The 16,810-nt window shown below is 38.7% G+C and overlaps 13 protein-coding genes across 13 annotated transcripts, besides 25 other annotated features; 12 read left to right on the forward strand and 1 right to left on the reverse strand. All coding sequences in view use genetic code 2, as the record gives it.

Moving 5' to 3' along the window:
• Positions 1-70, forward strand: a tRNA (tRNA-Phe).
• Positions 71-1,039, forward strand: an rRNA (s-rRNA).
• Positions 1,040-1,110, forward strand: a tRNA (tRNA-Val).
• Positions 1,111-2,730, forward strand: an rRNA (l-rRNA).
• Positions 2,731-2,805, forward strand: a tRNA (tRNA-Leu).
• ND1 (NADH dehydrogenase subunit 1) lies at positions 2,806-3,776 on the forward strand. Its single transcript has one exon. A coding segment is annotated over exon 1 (971 nt).
• Positions 3,777-3,846, forward strand: a tRNA (tRNA-Ile).
• Positions 3,846-3,917, reverse strand: a tRNA (tRNA-Gln).
• Positions 3,917-3,985, forward strand: a tRNA (tRNA-Met).
• On the forward strand, positions 3,986-5,024 carry ND2 (NADH dehydrogenase subunit 2). The gene has a single exon. A coding segment is annotated over exon 1 (1,039 nt).
• Positions 5,025-5,100, forward strand: a tRNA (tRNA-Trp).
• Positions 5,101-5,169, reverse strand: a tRNA (tRNA-Ala).
• Position 5,170: 1 nt separating this feature from the next.
• Positions 5,171-5,243, reverse strand: a tRNA (tRNA-Asn).
• Positions 5,244-5,268: 25 nt separating this feature from the next.
• Positions 5,269-5,334, reverse strand: a tRNA (tRNA-Cys).
• Positions 5,335-5,405, reverse strand: a tRNA (tRNA-Tyr).
• Position 5,406: 1 nt separating this feature from the next.
• On the forward strand, positions 5,407-6,951 carry COX1 (cytochrome c oxidase subunit I). Its single transcript has one exon. It carries the CDS (start codon positions 5,407-5,409, stop codon positions 6,949-6,951), a length of 1,545 nt encoding a protein of 514 aa, YP_002317261.1.
• Positions 6,947-7,017, reverse strand: a tRNA (tRNA-Ser).
• A 2-nt stretch (positions 7,018-7,019) lies between these two features.
• Positions 7,020-7,089, forward strand: a tRNA (tRNA-Asp).
• Positions 7,090-7,776, forward strand: COX2 (cytochrome c oxidase subunit II). Its single transcript has one exon. It carries the CDS (start codon positions 7,090-7,092, stop codon positions 7,774-7,776), a length of 687 nt encoding a protein of 228 aa, YP_002317262.1.
• Position 7,777: 1 nt separating this feature from the next.
• Positions 7,778-7,849, forward strand: a tRNA (tRNA-Lys).
• Positions 7,850-7,851: 2 nt separating this feature from the next.
• Positions 7,852-8,040, forward strand: ATP8 (ATP synthase F0 subunit 8). Its single transcript has one exon. It carries the CDS (start codon positions 7,852-7,854, stop codon positions 8,038-8,040), a length of 189 nt encoding a protein of 62 aa, YP_002317263.1.
• Positions 8,010-8,693, forward strand: ATP6 (ATP synthase F0 subunit 6). The gene has a single exon. It carries the CDS (start codon positions 8,010-8,012, stop codon positions 8,691-8,693), a length of 684 nt encoding a protein of 227 aa, YP_002317264.1.
• Positions 8,693-9,476, forward strand: COX3 (cytochrome c oxidase subunit III). Its single transcript has one exon. A coding segment is annotated over exon 1 (784 nt).
• Positions 9,477-9,545, forward strand: a tRNA (tRNA-Gly).
• ND3 (NADH dehydrogenase subunit 3) lies at positions 9,546-9,895 on the forward strand. Its single transcript is given in 2 exon segments — positions 9,546-9,719; positions 9,721-9,895. Coding segments are annotated over 2 exon segments (349 nt in total).
• Positions 9,896-9,965, forward strand: a tRNA (tRNA-Arg).
• On the forward strand, positions 9,966-10,263 carry ND4L (NADH dehydrogenase subunit 4L). Its single transcript is given in 2 exon segments — positions 9,966-10,199; positions 10,201-10,263. The coding sequence occupies 2 exon segments, from the start codon at positions 9,966-9,968 to the stop codon at positions 10,261-10,263; spliced, it is 297 nt and encodes a 98-aa protein (YP_002317267.1).
• Positions 10,257-11,637, forward strand: ND4 (NADH dehydrogenase subunit 4). The gene has a single exon. A coding segment is annotated over exon 1 (1,381 nt).
• Positions 11,638-11,707, forward strand: a tRNA (tRNA-His).
• Positions 11,708-11,773, forward strand: a tRNA (tRNA-Ser).
• Positions 11,774-11,845, forward strand: a tRNA (tRNA-Leu).
• Position 11,846: 1 nt separating this feature from the next.
• Positions 11,847-13,673, forward strand: ND5 (NADH dehydrogenase subunit 5). Its single transcript has one exon. The coding sequence runs from the start codon at positions 11,847-11,849 to the stop codon at positions 13,671-13,673; it is 1,827 nt and encodes a 608-aa protein (YP_002317269.1).
• Positions 13,674-13,800: 127 nt separating this feature from the next.
• ND6 (NADH dehydrogenase subunit 6) lies at positions 13,801-14,325 on the reverse strand. Its single transcript has one exon. The coding sequence runs from the start codon at positions 14,323-14,325 to the stop codon at positions 13,801-13,803; it is 525 nt and encodes a 174-aa protein (YP_002317270.1).
• Positions 14,326-14,393, reverse strand: a tRNA (tRNA-Glu).
• Positions 14,394-14,402: 9 nt separating this feature from the next.
• CYTB (cytochrome b) lies at positions 14,403-15,542 on the forward strand. Its single transcript has one exon. It carries the CDS (start codon positions 14,403-14,405, stop codon positions 15,540-15,542), a length of 1,140 nt encoding a protein of 379 aa, YP_002317271.1.
• A 3-nt stretch (positions 15,543-15,545) lies between these two features.
• Positions 15,546-15,619, forward strand: a tRNA (tRNA-Thr).
• A 1-nt stretch (position 15,620) lies between these two features.
• Positions 15,621-15,690, reverse strand: a tRNA (tRNA-Pro).
• Positions 15,691-16,810: a sequence feature (control region).

Genomic DNA, 16,810 nt, shown 5'->3' on the forward strand with positions numbered 1-16,810 from the left:
GTTATTGTAGCTTATCATAAAGCACGGCACTGAAGTTGCCAAGATGGGTAACCAATATACCCCAAAAACACAAAGATTTGGTCCTAACCTTACTGTTATTTTTTGCTAAACTTACACATGCAAGTATCAGCACACCAGTGAAAACGCCCTAGCAATCTAATAAGACTGAAGGAGCCGGTATCAGGCACACCATGATAGCCCAAAACACCTAGCTTTAGCCACACCCCCAAGGGCACTCAGCAGTGATAAAAATTAAGCAATAAGCGAAAGCTTGACTTAGTCATAGCAAACATGAGCTGGTAAATCTCGTGCCAGCCACCGCGGTTACACAAGAAGCCCAAACTAACAGACAACCGGCGTAAAATGTGATTAAAACTTTTAACCCATAAAATTAAGGTGAACTACTTACTTCGCTGTCATACGCAAAAGTATACATTAACACACTATGAAAATAACCTTAATATAAAGGAACTATTTGAACCCACGATCGCTAAAACACAAACTGGGATTAGATACCCCACTATGCTTAGCCCTAAACCTAGATATTTATATACAAAAATATCCGCCAGAGAATTACGAGCAAAACGCTTAAAACTCTAAGGACTTGGCGGTGCCTCAAACCCACCTAGAGGAGCCTGTTCTATAATCGATAACCCACGATCTACCTCACCATCTCTTGCCAACCAGCCTATATACCACCGTCGCCAGCTTACCCCGTGAGGATACAAAAGTAAGCAAGATAATATAAACCATTAACAAGTCAGGTCAAGGTGTAGCTAACTGAGATGGAAGAAATGGGCTACATTTTCTATACTAGAAATAACACTCACGGAAAGGAACCATGAAACTAGTCCAGCAAGTAGGATTTAGCAGTAAACTGGGAACAGAGAGCCCAATTTAAACCGGTCCTGAGGTGCGCACACACCGCCCGTCACCCTCATCAATATACACCAATAACCCATAAATAAACTATAGCAAATAAAACAGATGAGGCAAGTCGTAACAAGGTAAGTGCACCGGAAGGTGTACTTGGAATATCAAAACTATAGCTTAACAAAAAGCATTCAGCTTACACCTGAAAGATGTCTATTAAATACGAGACTATTTTGAGCAATTAAATCTAGCCCAACAACAGACAATTAATCCCACCAAACAATAATTACACTACCAAAAACTTAACTAAAACATTCTACTATCTAAGTATAGGTGATAGAAAAGTAAAACAGGAGCAATAAAGATAGTACCGCAAGGGAAAGATGAAAAACATGAAAAACCACTAAGCAACAAAAAGCAAAGATTAACCCTTATACCTCTTGCATCATGATTTAACCAGCACACTTAAGCAAAGAGAACTAAAGTCTAAACCCCCGAAACCAAGTGAGCTACTTAAAGGCAGCCAATATCACAGGCTAAATCCGTCTCTGTGGCAAAAGAGTGGAAAGACCTATAAGTAGAAGTGAAAAGCCTATCGAACTTGGTGATAGCTGGTTGCTCAATAAATGAATGTAAGTTCAACCTTAAATCTTCTAAAAACAACCTAAAGTTTACCCAAAAGAAAAGTTTAAGATATATTCAATCGGGGTACAGCCCAATTGAAAAAGGACACAACCTAAAATGGAGGACAAAACACCAAAATATATTACTCCGTAGGCCTTAAAGCAGCCACCATCAAAGAAAGCGTCAAAGCCCACTATTATGTAAATACTAACATAAAACTTTTACCCCCAAATAATACTGAGCCATTCTACCCCTATAGAAGAACCAATGCTAAAATGAGTAACAAGAAGAAAAACTTCTCTTACGCGCCAGCTTAAATCATAATAGATAAACTACTGATTATTAACAATTAATAATATATGAAACAACAACACTTAAAACACCATATAACTAAACTGTTAACCCGACACAGGAGCGCACATAAGAAAGATTAAAATCCGTAAAAGGAACTAGGCAAACTAAACGAACCCGACTGTTTACCAAAAACATAGCCCCTAGCAACACACAAGTATTGGGGGTAATGCCTGCCCAGTGACACTGTTTTAAACGGCCGCGGTATCCTAACCGTGCAAAGGTAGCGTAATCACTTGTCTTCTAAATAAAGACTAGAATGAATGGCCAAACGAGGTTCTACCTGTCTCTTACAGATAATCAGTGAAATTGGTCTCCCCGTGCAAAAGCGAGGATAATCCTATAAGACGAGAAGACCCTGTGGAACTTTAAACACAAATCAACTACCATCAAACACCAAACTAAGGATTTATGACCAACTAGTATATGATCCACGTTTTCGGTTGGGGCGACCTCGGAGTAAAGCACAACCTCCGAAAAAAGAGCATACTTCTCTAAACCTAGACTTACAACTCAAAGTGCTAACAGCAAAAAGATCCAATATATTTGATCAACGAACTAAGCTACCCCAGGGATAACAGCGCAATCCCATCCTAGAGCCCTTATCGACGATGGGGTTTACGACCTCGATGTTGGATCAGGACATCCTGATGGTGAAACCGCTATCAAGGGTTCGTTTGTTCAACGATTAATAGTCCTACGTGATCTGAGTTCAGACCGGAGCAATCCAGGTCGGTTTCTATCTATATGAATCTTGAGTCTTTTCTAGTACGAAAGGACCGAAAAGACAGGGCCTACATTAAAAACAAGCCTTACCTTACATTAGTGAAGACAACTAAACTAACAATTAAAATATTAAACCACAACTTCAAAATAAGAGTCATTGGCGTGGCAGAGCTGGGCAAAATGCAAAAGGCCTAAACCCTTTATCCAGGGGTTCAACTCCCCTCCCCAATTATAAAACCTTTACTATCCAACTTAATACCCCCACTCATATATATAATCCCAATCTTAATTGCTGTTGCCTTCTTTACCCTATTAGAACGAAAAGTACTCGGATACATACAACTTCGAAAAGGACCCAACATCGTAGGCCCATATGGACTATTACAGCCAGTAGCAGACGGTGTAAAACTCTTCATCAAAGAACCAATTTATCCACTAAATTCATCCACCACACTATTTATAATATCACCAATCCTAGCCCTATTATTAGCTTTATCAATTTGACTCCCACTACCCCTACCTTTCCCACTCGCTGACCTAAATCTAGGCCTCCTATTCCTAATCTCCTTATCTAGCTTCATAGTTTACTCTATCCTATGATCTGGTTGGGCTTCAAATTCTAAATACGCCTTAATAGGTGCCCTACGAGCAGTAGCTCAGACCATCTCATATGAAGTAACCCTGGGAATTATCCTACTCTCATTAACTTTATTCTCAGGCGGATTTAACATACAAACATTCATAATTACACAAGAACCAATATACTTAATATTTTCATCCTGACCGCTGATAATAATATGATACATCTCCACACTAGCAGAAACAAATCGGGCACCATTCGACCTAACCGAAGGAGAATCCGAACTGGTATCCGGATTTAACGTTGAATACTCCGCCGGACCTTTTGCCCTATTCTTCCTAGCAGAGTATGCCAACATCCTAATAATAAACACCCTCACAACCATTCTATTCCTTAACCCAGCCTACATAAGCAACACCCCAGAACTATTCTCTCTATCACTAGTATCAAAAGTAATACTACTCTCAGCAGGATTCCTATGAATCCGAGCTTCTTATCCACGATTCCGATATGATCAACTTATACACCTACTATGAAAAAACTTCCTTCCCATTACCCTAGCATTATGTCTTTGACACATATCAATACCAATCACCTCCTCTGGACTACCTCCAATACTATAGGACACGTGCCTGAACTAAAGGATTACCTTGATAGGGTGAATAATAGAGGCTAAAACCCTCTCGTTTCCTTAGAAAAATAGGACTCGAACCTACACCAGAGAGATCAAAACTCTCTATACTTCCAATTATACTACATTCTAGTAAAGTCAGCTAATTAAGCTATTGGGCCCATACCCCAAAAATGTTGGTTTAAACCCTTCCTCTACTAATAAATCCATATGCAAGCATAATTATTACTTCAAGTCTAATTATAGGCCCCCTACTTACAGTATCTAGCAACCACTGAATCTTAGCATGAACCGGTCTAGAAATCAGCACCCTAGCTATTATTCCATTAATCGCTAAACAACATCACCCACGAGCAATTGAAGCAGCCACCAAATATTTCCTAACACAAGCAACTGCTTCAACACTAATCTTATTCTCAAGTATTATAAATGCCTGAACACTAGGACAATGAGATATTACACAAATATCTAATAACACTTCATGCATTATTCTTACTACAGCTTTAGCCATCAAATTAGGGTTAGCTCCATTTCACTTTTGATTACCAGAAGTACTACAAGGAACCACCACAATAACAGCCTTAATCTTAACTACCTGACAGAAATTAGCTCCACTATCCCTACTAGTAATAACCTCCCAATCCCTAAATACACCATTAATATTAGCGCTAGGACTAACATCCGCCCTAACCGGTGGATGATATGGACTAAACCAAACCCAACTGCGAAAAATCATAGCATCATCCTCTATCGCCCATCTAGGATGAATAACCACAATCCTTACTCTATCCCCTAAACTCACACTACTTACATTCTACACATACACCATCATAACCTCAACAACATTCCTAATAATTAAAACTTTAGAAACAAACATAATATCCGTAATAATAACATCATGAACAAAATTACCAACACTAAACACTATAATAATACTCACCCTTATATCACTAGCTGGCCTACCCCCACTAACAGGATTTATACCCAAATGATTAATTCTCCAAGAACTAACTAAACAACACATATTCATTATAGCCACTGCAATAGCCCTAATCTCACTACTTAGCCTATTCTTTTACCTACGAATCTCATACTACACAACCATCACACTACCACCAAACTCTACCAACTACCTACAACAATGACGCCATAAAACTAACAAAAAACCCTACCTAGCTATAATAACCATACTATCCGTCACCCTTCTACCAATTACACCAACCCTACTAACCATCCCATAGAAACTTAGGATCAAACCTATTAAACCAGAGGCCTTCAAAGCCCCAAACAAGAGATAGAACCTCTTAGTTTCTGTTAAGACCTATAAGACTCTATCTTATATCTTATGAATGCAACTCAAACACTTTAATTAAGCTAAGGCCTTACTAGACAAATGGGCCTCGATCCCATAACAATTTAGTTAACAGCTAAACACCCAATCCAGCGGGCTTTTGCCTACCTTTCCCGCTCTCTAAAAAGCGGGAAACCCCGACACCAACTAAAGTGTATCTTCAAATTTGCAATTTGACATGAATTTCACTACGGGGTTTGATAAGAAGAGGAATTAAACCTCTGTCAAAAGGTCTACAGCCCAACGCTTAACCACTCAGCCATCTTACCTGTGATTTTAACCCGCTGATTTTTCTCTACTAATCATAAAGACATTGGCACTTTATACTTAATTTTTGGGGCCTGGGCAGGAATAGTAGGCACAGCATTAAGTTTATTGATCCGCGCAGAATTAAGCCAACCTGGGGCCCTTTTAGGGGATGACCAAATCTACAATGTTGTCGTCACAGCCCATGCTTTCATTATAATTTTCTTCATAGTTATACCAATTATAATTGGCGGGTTTGGGAACTGACTCGTGCCATTAATAATTGGAGCGCCAGACATGGCATTTCCACGTATAAACAATATAAGTTTTTGGCTTTTACCCCCTTCATTATTATTACTCCTAGCATCATCAGGAATTGAAGCAGGCACAGGCACAGGCTGAACTGTATACCCCCCATTAGCCGGAAATTTAGCCCACGCCGGTGCCTCTGTAGACCTGACTATCTTTTCTCTTCATTTAGCAGGAGTATCTTCAATTCTAGGAGCTATTAACTTCATTACCACAGCAATTAACATAAAATCCCCAGCCATGTCACAATACCAAACACCCCTATTTGTGTGATCAGTACTTATTACAGCTGTCCTATTATTACTATCGCTACCAGTCCTAGCTGCAGGCATCACTATACTATTAACAGACCGAAACCTAAATACAACTTTCTTTGACCCTTCAGGAGGGGGAGACCCAATCTTATACCAACACTTATTCTGATTCTTTGGCCATCCTGAAGTATATATCCTAATCCTACCAGGATTTGGCATAATCTCCCATGTAGTCACCTATTACGCTGGCAAAAAAGAACCCTTTGGCTATATAGGAATAGTTTGAGCGATAATATCTATTGGATTTTTAGGCTTCATCGTGTGAGCCCACCACATATTTACCGTTGGGATAGACGTAGACACCCGAGCCTATTTTACATCTGCAACAATAATTATCGCTATTCCAACAGGAGTAAAAGTATTCAGCTGATTAGCTACCCTGCACGGCGGAATAGTCAAATGAGATGCCCCTATACTATGAGCCCTTGGTTTCATCTTCCTCTTTACTATCGGAGGGCTAACAGGCATCGTACTAGCCAACTCATCCTTAGACATTGTACTACATGATACTTATTATGTAGTGGCACATTTCCACTATGTCCTATCAATAGGGGCTGTATTCGCTATTATAGCAGGATTTACCCACTGATTCCCACTTTTCACAGGATACTCACTGCACCAAACTTGAACAAAAGTACACTTTGGGGTAATATTTGCAGGAGTAAACATAACCTTTTTCCCCCAACATTTCCTAGGCCTTGCTGGAATGCCACGACGTTACTCCGACTATCCAGACGCATACACTCTATGAAATTCTATTTCATCAATCGGATCCTTAATTTCCCTAGTAGCAGTAATTATAATAATATATATTATCTGAGAAGCATTCTCCTCAAAGCGAAAAGTTATAAAAGCTGAACTCACAACCACCAATGTAGAGTGACTTCATGGCTGTCCACCTCCCTACCATACCTATGAGGAGCCAGCCCATGTACTAAACCCAAGAAAGGAGGGAATCGAACCCCCTTAAATTAGTTTCAAGCCAATCACATAACCTTTATGTTTCCTTCTCCCAAGACGTTAGTAAAATACATTACCTAACCTTGTCAAGGCTAAATTATAGGTTTAAATCCTTTACGACTTAATAGCGCACCCCCCCCTCCTAGGATTCCAAGACGCAATATCACCTATTATAGAAGAACTCCTCCACTTTCATGACCATACCTTAATAATTGTATTTTTAATTAGTACCCTAGTACTCTACATCATCACACTAATAATAACAACAAAACTAACATATACCAACACTATAAATGCCCAAGAAGTAGAAATAATTTGAACCATTTTACCGGCCATTGTCCTAATTACTATTGCACTCCCATCCCTACGAGTCCTCTACCTAATAGATGAAATTAATAACCCATATTTAACCATTAAAGCCATAGGACATCAATGATATTGAACATATGAATATACTGACTATGAAAACCTTGAATTTGACTCCTACATAATTCCAACTCAAGATCTGCCAAACGGACACTTCCGATTATTAGAAGTAGATCACCGTATAGTGATACCAATAGAATTACCCATTCGGATACTAATCTCAGCTGAAGATGTCTTACACTCATGAGCAGTGCCATCATTAGGTGTAAAAACAGATGCGGTCCCTGGACGATTAAACCAAACAACTTTCATCGTTTCACGACCTGGAGTATTTTACGGACAATGCTCAGAAATCTGCGGAGCTAACCACAGCTTTATGCCAATCGTAATTGAGTCCGTACCATTACAACACTTCGAAAAATGATCTTCCATAATATTTTCCTAACCACTACAGAAGCTAAAAGGATTAGCGCTAGCCTTTTAAGCTAGAAAAAGAGAATTTCCGTCCTCCTTAGTGATTATGCCACAATTAAATCCAGACCCATGATTTCTAATCCTCTCCTCCTCATGATTAACGTACATTATTATTTTACAACCAAAAATTTCATCCTACTTATCAACAAACAATCCTACCAACAAAGACAATAAAACTATACATACAGACCCATGAACTTGGCCATGAATTCAACATTCTTCGATCAATTCATAAGCCCTCAAATCCTAGGAATCCCACTGGCCATCCTAGCCTTATTAATACCCCCAATCATATTCCCAACCCTAAATAACCGATGATTGACAAATCGCTTATCAACCATCCAACTATGAGCAATTAACTTATTCACAAAACAATTAATACTGCCAATCAATAAAATAGGCCACCAATGATCTATTATCTTGACATCACTTATAATCATACTCTTAACAACTAATCTATTTGGACTCCTACCGTACACATTCACTCCAACCACACAACTCTCTATGAATATAGGAATAGCTATTCCAATGTGACTAGCTATAGTACTTTCCGGCCTCCGAAACCAACCAACTAAATCATTAGGACATCTACTACCAGAAGGTACTCCAACCCTATTAACTCCAACTCTTATCATTATTGAAACAATTAGCCTTTTCATTCGACCATTAGCCCTGGGCGTGCGACTTACAGCCAACTTAACAGCCGGCCATTTATTAATCCAACTCACTTCCACCGCAACACTCTCCCTATTATCAACAATACTTACCCTATCTATAATAACCACTGTAATCCTCCTATTGTTGACAATCCTGGAGCTAGCCGTAGCAATAATTCAAGCCTATGTGTTTGTATTATTGCTAAGCCTATATCTTCAAGAAAACGTCTAATGACCCACCAGATACATGCCTACCATATAGTAGATCCAAGCCCATGACCACTAACAGGCGCAGCAGCAGCATTACTAATAACTTCAGGACTTGCCATATGATTTCACTACAACTCAACACTACTAATAACCCTAGGCTTATTGACTATACTACTAACCATATTCCAATGATGACGAGATATCGTACGGGAAGGAACTTTCCAAGGACATCACACCCCTCCTGTACAAAAAAGTCTACGATATGGTATAATCCTATTCATCACATCAGAAGTATTCTTCTTCATTGGGTTTTTCTGAGCCTTTTATCACTCAAGCTTAGCCCCCACCCCAGAACTAGGTGGATGTTGACCACCAACAGGAATCACCCCACTAAACCCATTTGAAGTGCCCTTATTAAACACAGCAGTCCTGCTAGCTTCAGGAGTGACAATCACCTGAGCCCACCATAGCCTAATAGAAGCCAACCGAAATCAAACCATTCAAGTCCTCACCCTTACAATCTTACTAGGCTTATACTTCACAGCATTACAAGCCATAGAATACTACGAAACTCCATTCACAATTTCTGATGGTGTATACGGCTCTACATTCTTTATCGCAACAGGCTTCCACGGACTTCATGTAATTATTGGCTCAATATTCTTAATTGTATGCCTTCTACGACAAATCAAATTCCACTTCACCTCCACCCACCACTTCGGATTTGAAGCAGCTGCCTGATATTGACACTTCGTAGATGTCGTATGACTATTTCTCTATGTATCGATCTACTGATGAGGCTCATACTCTTCTAGTATAATAGTACAAATGACTTCCAATCATTAAGTTTTAGTTGAAACCCTAAAGAAGAGTAATAAATGTAACAATCTCAACTATAACAATTGCCATTACCCTATCTACAATCCTAATAACATTAAACTACTGGCTAACAATAATAAAACCAGATACCGAAAAACTATCCCCATACGAATGCGGGTTTGATCCATTAGAATCAGCCCGACTGCCATTCTCCATCCGGTTCTTCCTGAGTAGCAATCTTATTCCTCTTATTTGACCTAGAAATCGCACTACTCCTACCTCTACCATGAGCCATCCAACTCCCATCACCCACTTACACCTTTACTTGAGCTCTTATTATCTTACTACTTTTAACACTAGGACTTATCTATGAATGAATCCAAGGGGGCCTAGAATGAGCAGAGTAGATAGCTAGTCCAACATAAGACAACTAATTTCGACTTAGTTAATCGTGATTAAACTCCACGGCTACCAAATGACACCTTTACATTTCAGCTACTACTCAGCCTTTATTGTCAGTATCACAGGCCTCTCGTTACACCAAACTCACCTAATTTCAACCCTACTATGCCTCGAAAGTATAATACTATCACTTTATATTGCACTATCAATATGACCTATTCAACTACAAACCTCATCATTTATGCTAACCCCCATGTTAATATTATCCTTCTCAGCCTGCGAAGCTGGCATAGGACTCTCATTACTTAGTAGCATCTTCACGAACTCACGGCTCAGACCGCCTACAGAACTTAAACCTTCTACAGTGCTAAAAATTCTACTTCCAACATTTATATTACTCCCAACAATCACACTCTGCAAGCCAAAACAACTTTGATCTACCATATCCATTAACACTTTCGGAATTGCTCTTCTAAGCATACAATGATTTAAACCTTCCCAAGAACTAACCATAAGTTTCTCCAACTACTATATAAGCATTGACTACATCTCAGCTCCACTCCTCACCCTATCATGCTGACTCACCCCATTAACAATCCTAGCTAGTCAAAACCATCTTATTACAGAACCAATTCCACGAAAACAAACCTTCACCTTCATTATTATCCTATTACAAATCTCACTAGTACTTGCCTTCTCAGCCACAGAACTAATCATATTCTTCATTATATTCGAAGCTACATTAATCCCAACACTAGCAATTATTACACGCTGGGGTAATCAAATAGAACGACTAAACGCTGGTACTTACTTCCTATTCTACACCCTCATTGGATCTCTCCCACTACTAATCGCCCTCCTCTCCCTACAAAATCAAATTGGCACACTATCCACTCACATAATCCAACTCAACCAACCTACTATATCAAACACATGAGCCCATACAACATGATGATTTGCATTACTAACTGCCTTTATAATCAAAATGCCACTTTATGGACTACATTTATGACTACCAAAAGCACATGTAGAAGCCCCAATCGCAGGATCAATAATCCTAGCAGCAGTACTACTCAAATTAGGGGGATATGGAATCATTCGAATTATACCAACACTAAACCCCCTATCAAAAACACTCTCCTACCCATTTATAGTACTAGCATTATGAGGAGTAATTATAACTGGTTCAATCTGCCTACGACAAACAGATTTAAAATCACTAATTGCTTACTCATCAGTAAGCCACATAGGTCTTGTTATTGCTGCAACACTAACACAGACCCAATGAGCATACACAGGTGCTATTACACTTATAATCGCCCATGGATTAACATCATCAATACTCTTCTGCCTAGCCAACACAAACTACGAACGAACCCATAGCCGAACACTACTATTAGCCCGAAACATACAACTACTATACCCATTAATAAGCCTATGATGACTACTCGCTAGCTTAGCCAACATAGCAATTCCACCAACTATTAACCTAATAGGAGAATTAACCATCATCACCTCACTATTCAACTGGTCAAACATTACAATTCTAATAACAGGTTCAGGAACCATCATTACCGCTACATATACCCTATATATATTATCCACAACACAATGAGGAGGGACACCCTCATATATCAAAACAATACCACCAACCCATACACGAGAACACCTTCTCATAATCCTCCATATCCTCCCCATAACACTACTAGTAATAAAACCAGAACTAATCTGAGGGACTTTTTGCTGTTAATATAGTTTTAAAACAAACATTAGACTGTGGCTCTAAAAATAGGAGTTCAAACCTCCTTATAAACCGAGAGAGGTGTTTCACAATAAGAACTGCTAATTCCTATACCTGAGAATAATTCCCTCAGCTCTCTCGCTTTTAAAGGATAGAAGTAATCCATTGGTTTTAGAAACCATCCACCCTTGGTGCAAATCCAAGTAAAAGTTCATGAAGAACTTTGCCAACATGTTCCTCCTATTAGCATTATTCACTCTCGCAATGCCAATTATTATATCACTTATATCAAAAGCATTGCTTATTCTAAAAACAGAATCAACTGTAAAAATAACATTCTTCATCTCCTTATTTCCACTACTCCACTCAATACTATTTCCTGAACAAACCCTTTGTGACGTAACTTTATTGGGCACATCCTTATTTTCTATTAAACTAAACTTCATTCACGACCAATATTCCGCCATTTTCATACCAATCGCCCTATACGTCACATGAAATATCCTACAGTATTCTCGCTGATACATAATAGATAATCCACATATCGACAAATTCTTTAAATACCTACTAATCTTCCTAATAGCCATAATAATTTTAATCACATCTAACAATCTATTCCAATTTTTCATTGGCTGGGAAGGAGTAGGAATCATATCCTTCTTACTCATTGGATGGTGACGCGGCCGAGAAGATACACTCGCATCAGCCTTAATAGCCATTATCTACAACCGCATTGGTGACTTAGGGTTATATATCGGCATGGTCTGACTCATTTCAAAAACAAACTCATTAAATTTTCAACCACCCTCATATACCAACCCCTCTCTAGTAATACTTATCGCTCTCATCCTAGCTGCAACTGGAAAATCAGCCCAATTCGGACTTCACCCATGATTACCAGCAGCTATAGAAGGCCCAACCCCAGTCTCAGCACTACTACACTCCAGCACTATAGTTGTCGCCGGCATTTTCCTACTTATCCGAATCCATCCCTTACTAGCATCCAATAATACAGCCCTCTCCACTTGCCTATGCTTAGGAGCTATTACCACATTCTTCGCATCATTATCTGCCCTATCCCAAAACGATATTAAAAAAATTATCGCTTACTCTACAACAAGCCAACTTGGCCTCATAATAGTCACCATCGGCCTAAACCAACCAGATTTAGCTTTCCTACACATCTGCATACACGCATTCTTTAAAGCCATATTATTTATATGCGCAGGCTTTATCATCCACAGCCTAGGCAATGAACAAGACATTCGAAAAATAGGAGGACTGCATAAACCCCTACCAATTACCTCCGCATGTTTAACTATCGGCAACATAGCACTCATAGGTATACCATTTTTAACCGGATACTACTCTAAAGATGCCATCATTGAAACTATATCAACATCATACTTAAACTCCTGCGCCCTACTTCTAACACTAATAGCAACCTCATTTACTGCAGTCTATACACTACGAATTATGCTATTAGTGCAAACAGGACACCCCCTACAAAACTCCACATACCTCCTACACGAAAATATTCCCACAATCATAAACCCAATTACTCGCCTCGCCACAGGCAGCATTATAGCCGGATGACTAATTACAAAAAACATTCAAATATTCAATACACCAACAATAACTATGCCAATATGAATTAAAATTGCAGCATTAACAGTAACAGTCATCGGCCTCCTAGTAGGACTAAAAGTAGTCTGTATAGCCACTAAAAAACCCCTAAAACCTTACAAAACTTGCGACCCAACCAGCATAGCCGCCTATCTCAACTACCTAGCCCACCGCAGTACATCAAAAAAATACCTAAAAATAGCCCAAAAAATCGCAACCCACTTAGCTGATACATCTTGATTCGAATATCTTGGCCCAAAAGTAACAGCCAAATGACAAAAAACTCCAATACGCTTTACTTCTTTAATACAAAAAGGCCTCATCAAAATTTACATAACCTCATTTCTCCTAACACTATGTGTAATAATTTTCACAATCATTTTATCAATAATTCTCAATTTTCTTCTAGGGTAAATCCTATTGATAAAGCCCCTATCAATCAATTTAACCACGTAGCATAAATAATCATAATTAAGAGAGGACGTTTATTGTCCTAGTTCAATGATGGCTACTGTTTAAAATTAACCCACAACATCTAACCCCTAATAGAATGCAACGTCCCACAAGACAAGCCTCGAACCATCTCCAGCACAACAAATAATGTTAACAACAACCCTCAACCAGAAATCAAAAACATCACACTACCATAATAATAAAACCATGAAACTCCACTAAAATCCAAACGAATAACATACAATCCAACACCATCCGCCGTAGCTTCTCCAAACCCTTCCACACCGTACAAAAAAGAACCTATAATCACAAGACCTGAAACAAGCAACACAAACCCCACCACATAAACCAACCCTCCTAAACTCCCCCAACCAACAGGATAAGGCTCAGCCACCAACGCAGATGAATAAGCAAAAACCACTAACATCCCCCCTAAGTAAATTAAAAACAATACCAAAGATATAAAAGATCCTCCTATACCAACCAACACCCCACATCCAGAAGCTGCTCCTAAGACTAAACTTAAAACCCCATAATAAGGAGACGGATTACAAGATACACCCACCATTCAAAAAACAAAACAAAAACCAAATAAAAACATAAAGTACATCATAATTATTACTCGGATTTAAGCCGAGACCTGTGGTTTGAAAAACCACCGTTGTACTCAACTATAATAAGACCAGACCAATGACCATAAACCTCCGAAAAACCCACCCACTAGCAAAAATCATCAACAACTCATTCATTGATCTACCAAGCCCCTCCAACATCTCTGCTTGATGAAACTTTGGATCCTTATTAGGTACTTGCCTAATCCTACAAATCCTTACCGGAATTTTCTTGGCTATACACTACTCCCCAGACATTTCACTAGCATTCTCATCAGTAGCCCACATCACCCGAGACGTACAATACGGATGACTTATTCGTAATATACATGCTAACGGCGCCTCCCTCTTCTTCATATGCATCTACCTTCATATTGGACGAGGACTTTATTACGGCTCATATTTATACAAAGAAACCTGAAACACAGGAATTATCCTACTACTCCTAACAATAGCCACTGCATTCGTAGGCTATGTCCTACCATGAGGCCAAATATCCTTCTGAGGTGCAACCGTTATTACTAATTTACTCTCGGCCATTCCATACATTGGTAACACATTAGTACAATGAATCTGAGGCGGATTCTCAGTAGACAACGCAACCCTGACCCGATTCTTTACCTTCCACTTTATCCTACCATTTGCCATTATAGGTCTAACATTAGTACACCTACTTTTCCTACATGAAACTGGATCAAACAACCCAACAGGATTAAACTCAAACATCGATAAAATCCCATTCCACCCTTACTTCTCATACAAAGACCTCCTAGGCATCATTTTAATACTAACCCTCCTACTAACTCTAACATTATTCTCTCCAAATCTCTTAGGAGACCCAGATAACTTCACACCAGCCAACCCCTTATCCACCCCTCCGCATATTAAACCAGAATGATACTTTCTTTTCGCCTACGCAATTCTACGATCTATTCCAAACAAGCTAGGCGGAGTACTTGCCCTACTACTCTCTATCCTTGTACTGTTTCTAATACCCACTCTACACACATCAAAACAACGAACAACCCAATTCCGACCACTTACACAAACCCTATTCTGATGTTTAATCGCTAACCTTTTAGTACTAACATGAATTGGAGGACAACCCGTTGAAAACCCATTCATTACAATCGGCCAAGTAGCCTCTATTCTCTATTTCTCAACTATATTAATCCTCATCCCTGCCGCAGGCATAATTGAAAACAAAATACTAACTTAAAACATTCTAGTAGCTTAACCCATTAAAGCATTGGTCTTGTAAACCAAAGACTGAAGACTGCCAACCTTCCTAGAATAGTCAAAAGAGAAGGACTTTAACCCTCGTCCCCAGCTCCCAAAGCTGAGATCTTTTATTAAACTACCTCTTGATGAGGTCTATCGGGCATAAACACTAAATACAAGCCCATTTTTATCTACTCTGCTCGGTAGAAATTTTGGTACCCCCCCCTCCCCCCCATTCGGGTCTATCGGGCATAAACACTAAATACAAGCCCATTTTTATCTACTCTGCTCGGTAGAAATTTTGGTACCCCCCCCTCCCCCCCATTCGGGTCTATCGGGCATAAACACTAAATACAAGCCCATTTTTATCTACTCTGCTCGGTAGAAAAATATCCATATAATACTCTCTATGTATTATCGTGCATTCATTTATTTTCCGTTAGCATATCTTTAGCAATGTTAATGTTTAGTTTGACATTTACATGAATTCATTAGTTTTACATAAGAATTATTTCAACATGAATATTATACAGGTATTATTAATATAATGATCTATGGACATAAACTTAAATAGTTATTCTACACCATGACTATCGCCACAGTACCTGGTTATTTATTAATCTACCTAATCACGAGAAATAAGCAACCCTTGTTAGTAAGATGCAACATCACTAGTTTCACGTCCATATATAGGTGGCGTACATAACTGGTTTTTAAAAGGCCTCTGGTTGTTTTTTCAGGCACATTGTACTAATAGAGTTCATACGTTTCCTTTTAAAAGGCCTCTGGTTAATGTGTTCTATACATTAAGTTTATAACCTGGCATATAGTGGTTTTACTTGCATATAGTATTTTTATTTTTCTCTGTGTCTTCAGGCCCTCATACCTGATACCTGCCGACTTGATGAAACTGGACCCTCGTTCAAGTTGGTTGGTCTTGCATAACTGATATGGTATTATTTAATTAATGCTAGTAGGACATAAAATTTTGCAAAAACCTACGACAGTAATTTTTAACCTAAAACATCAAAACTACATATCTATTTAACCTAAACCCCCCTACCCCCCATATAAACTAACACCAGTCCGAATAGCCACTTTATCCTCGTCAAACCCCTAAATCCGAGGGCAACTAAACTGACATAATGTTAATTATGGTACTAAATTGAAATAAAAGTACCCATCATATATATATATATAATATATAATATATATATAATATATAATATATATATATATATATATATATATATATATATATATAAT

Source organism: Trachemys scripta, mitochondrion, assembly GCF_013100865.1.
Source record: "Trachemys scripta mitochondrion, complete genome".
NCBI classification, from domain to species: Eukaryota; Metazoa; Chordata; order Testudines; family Emydidae; genus Trachemys; species Trachemys scripta.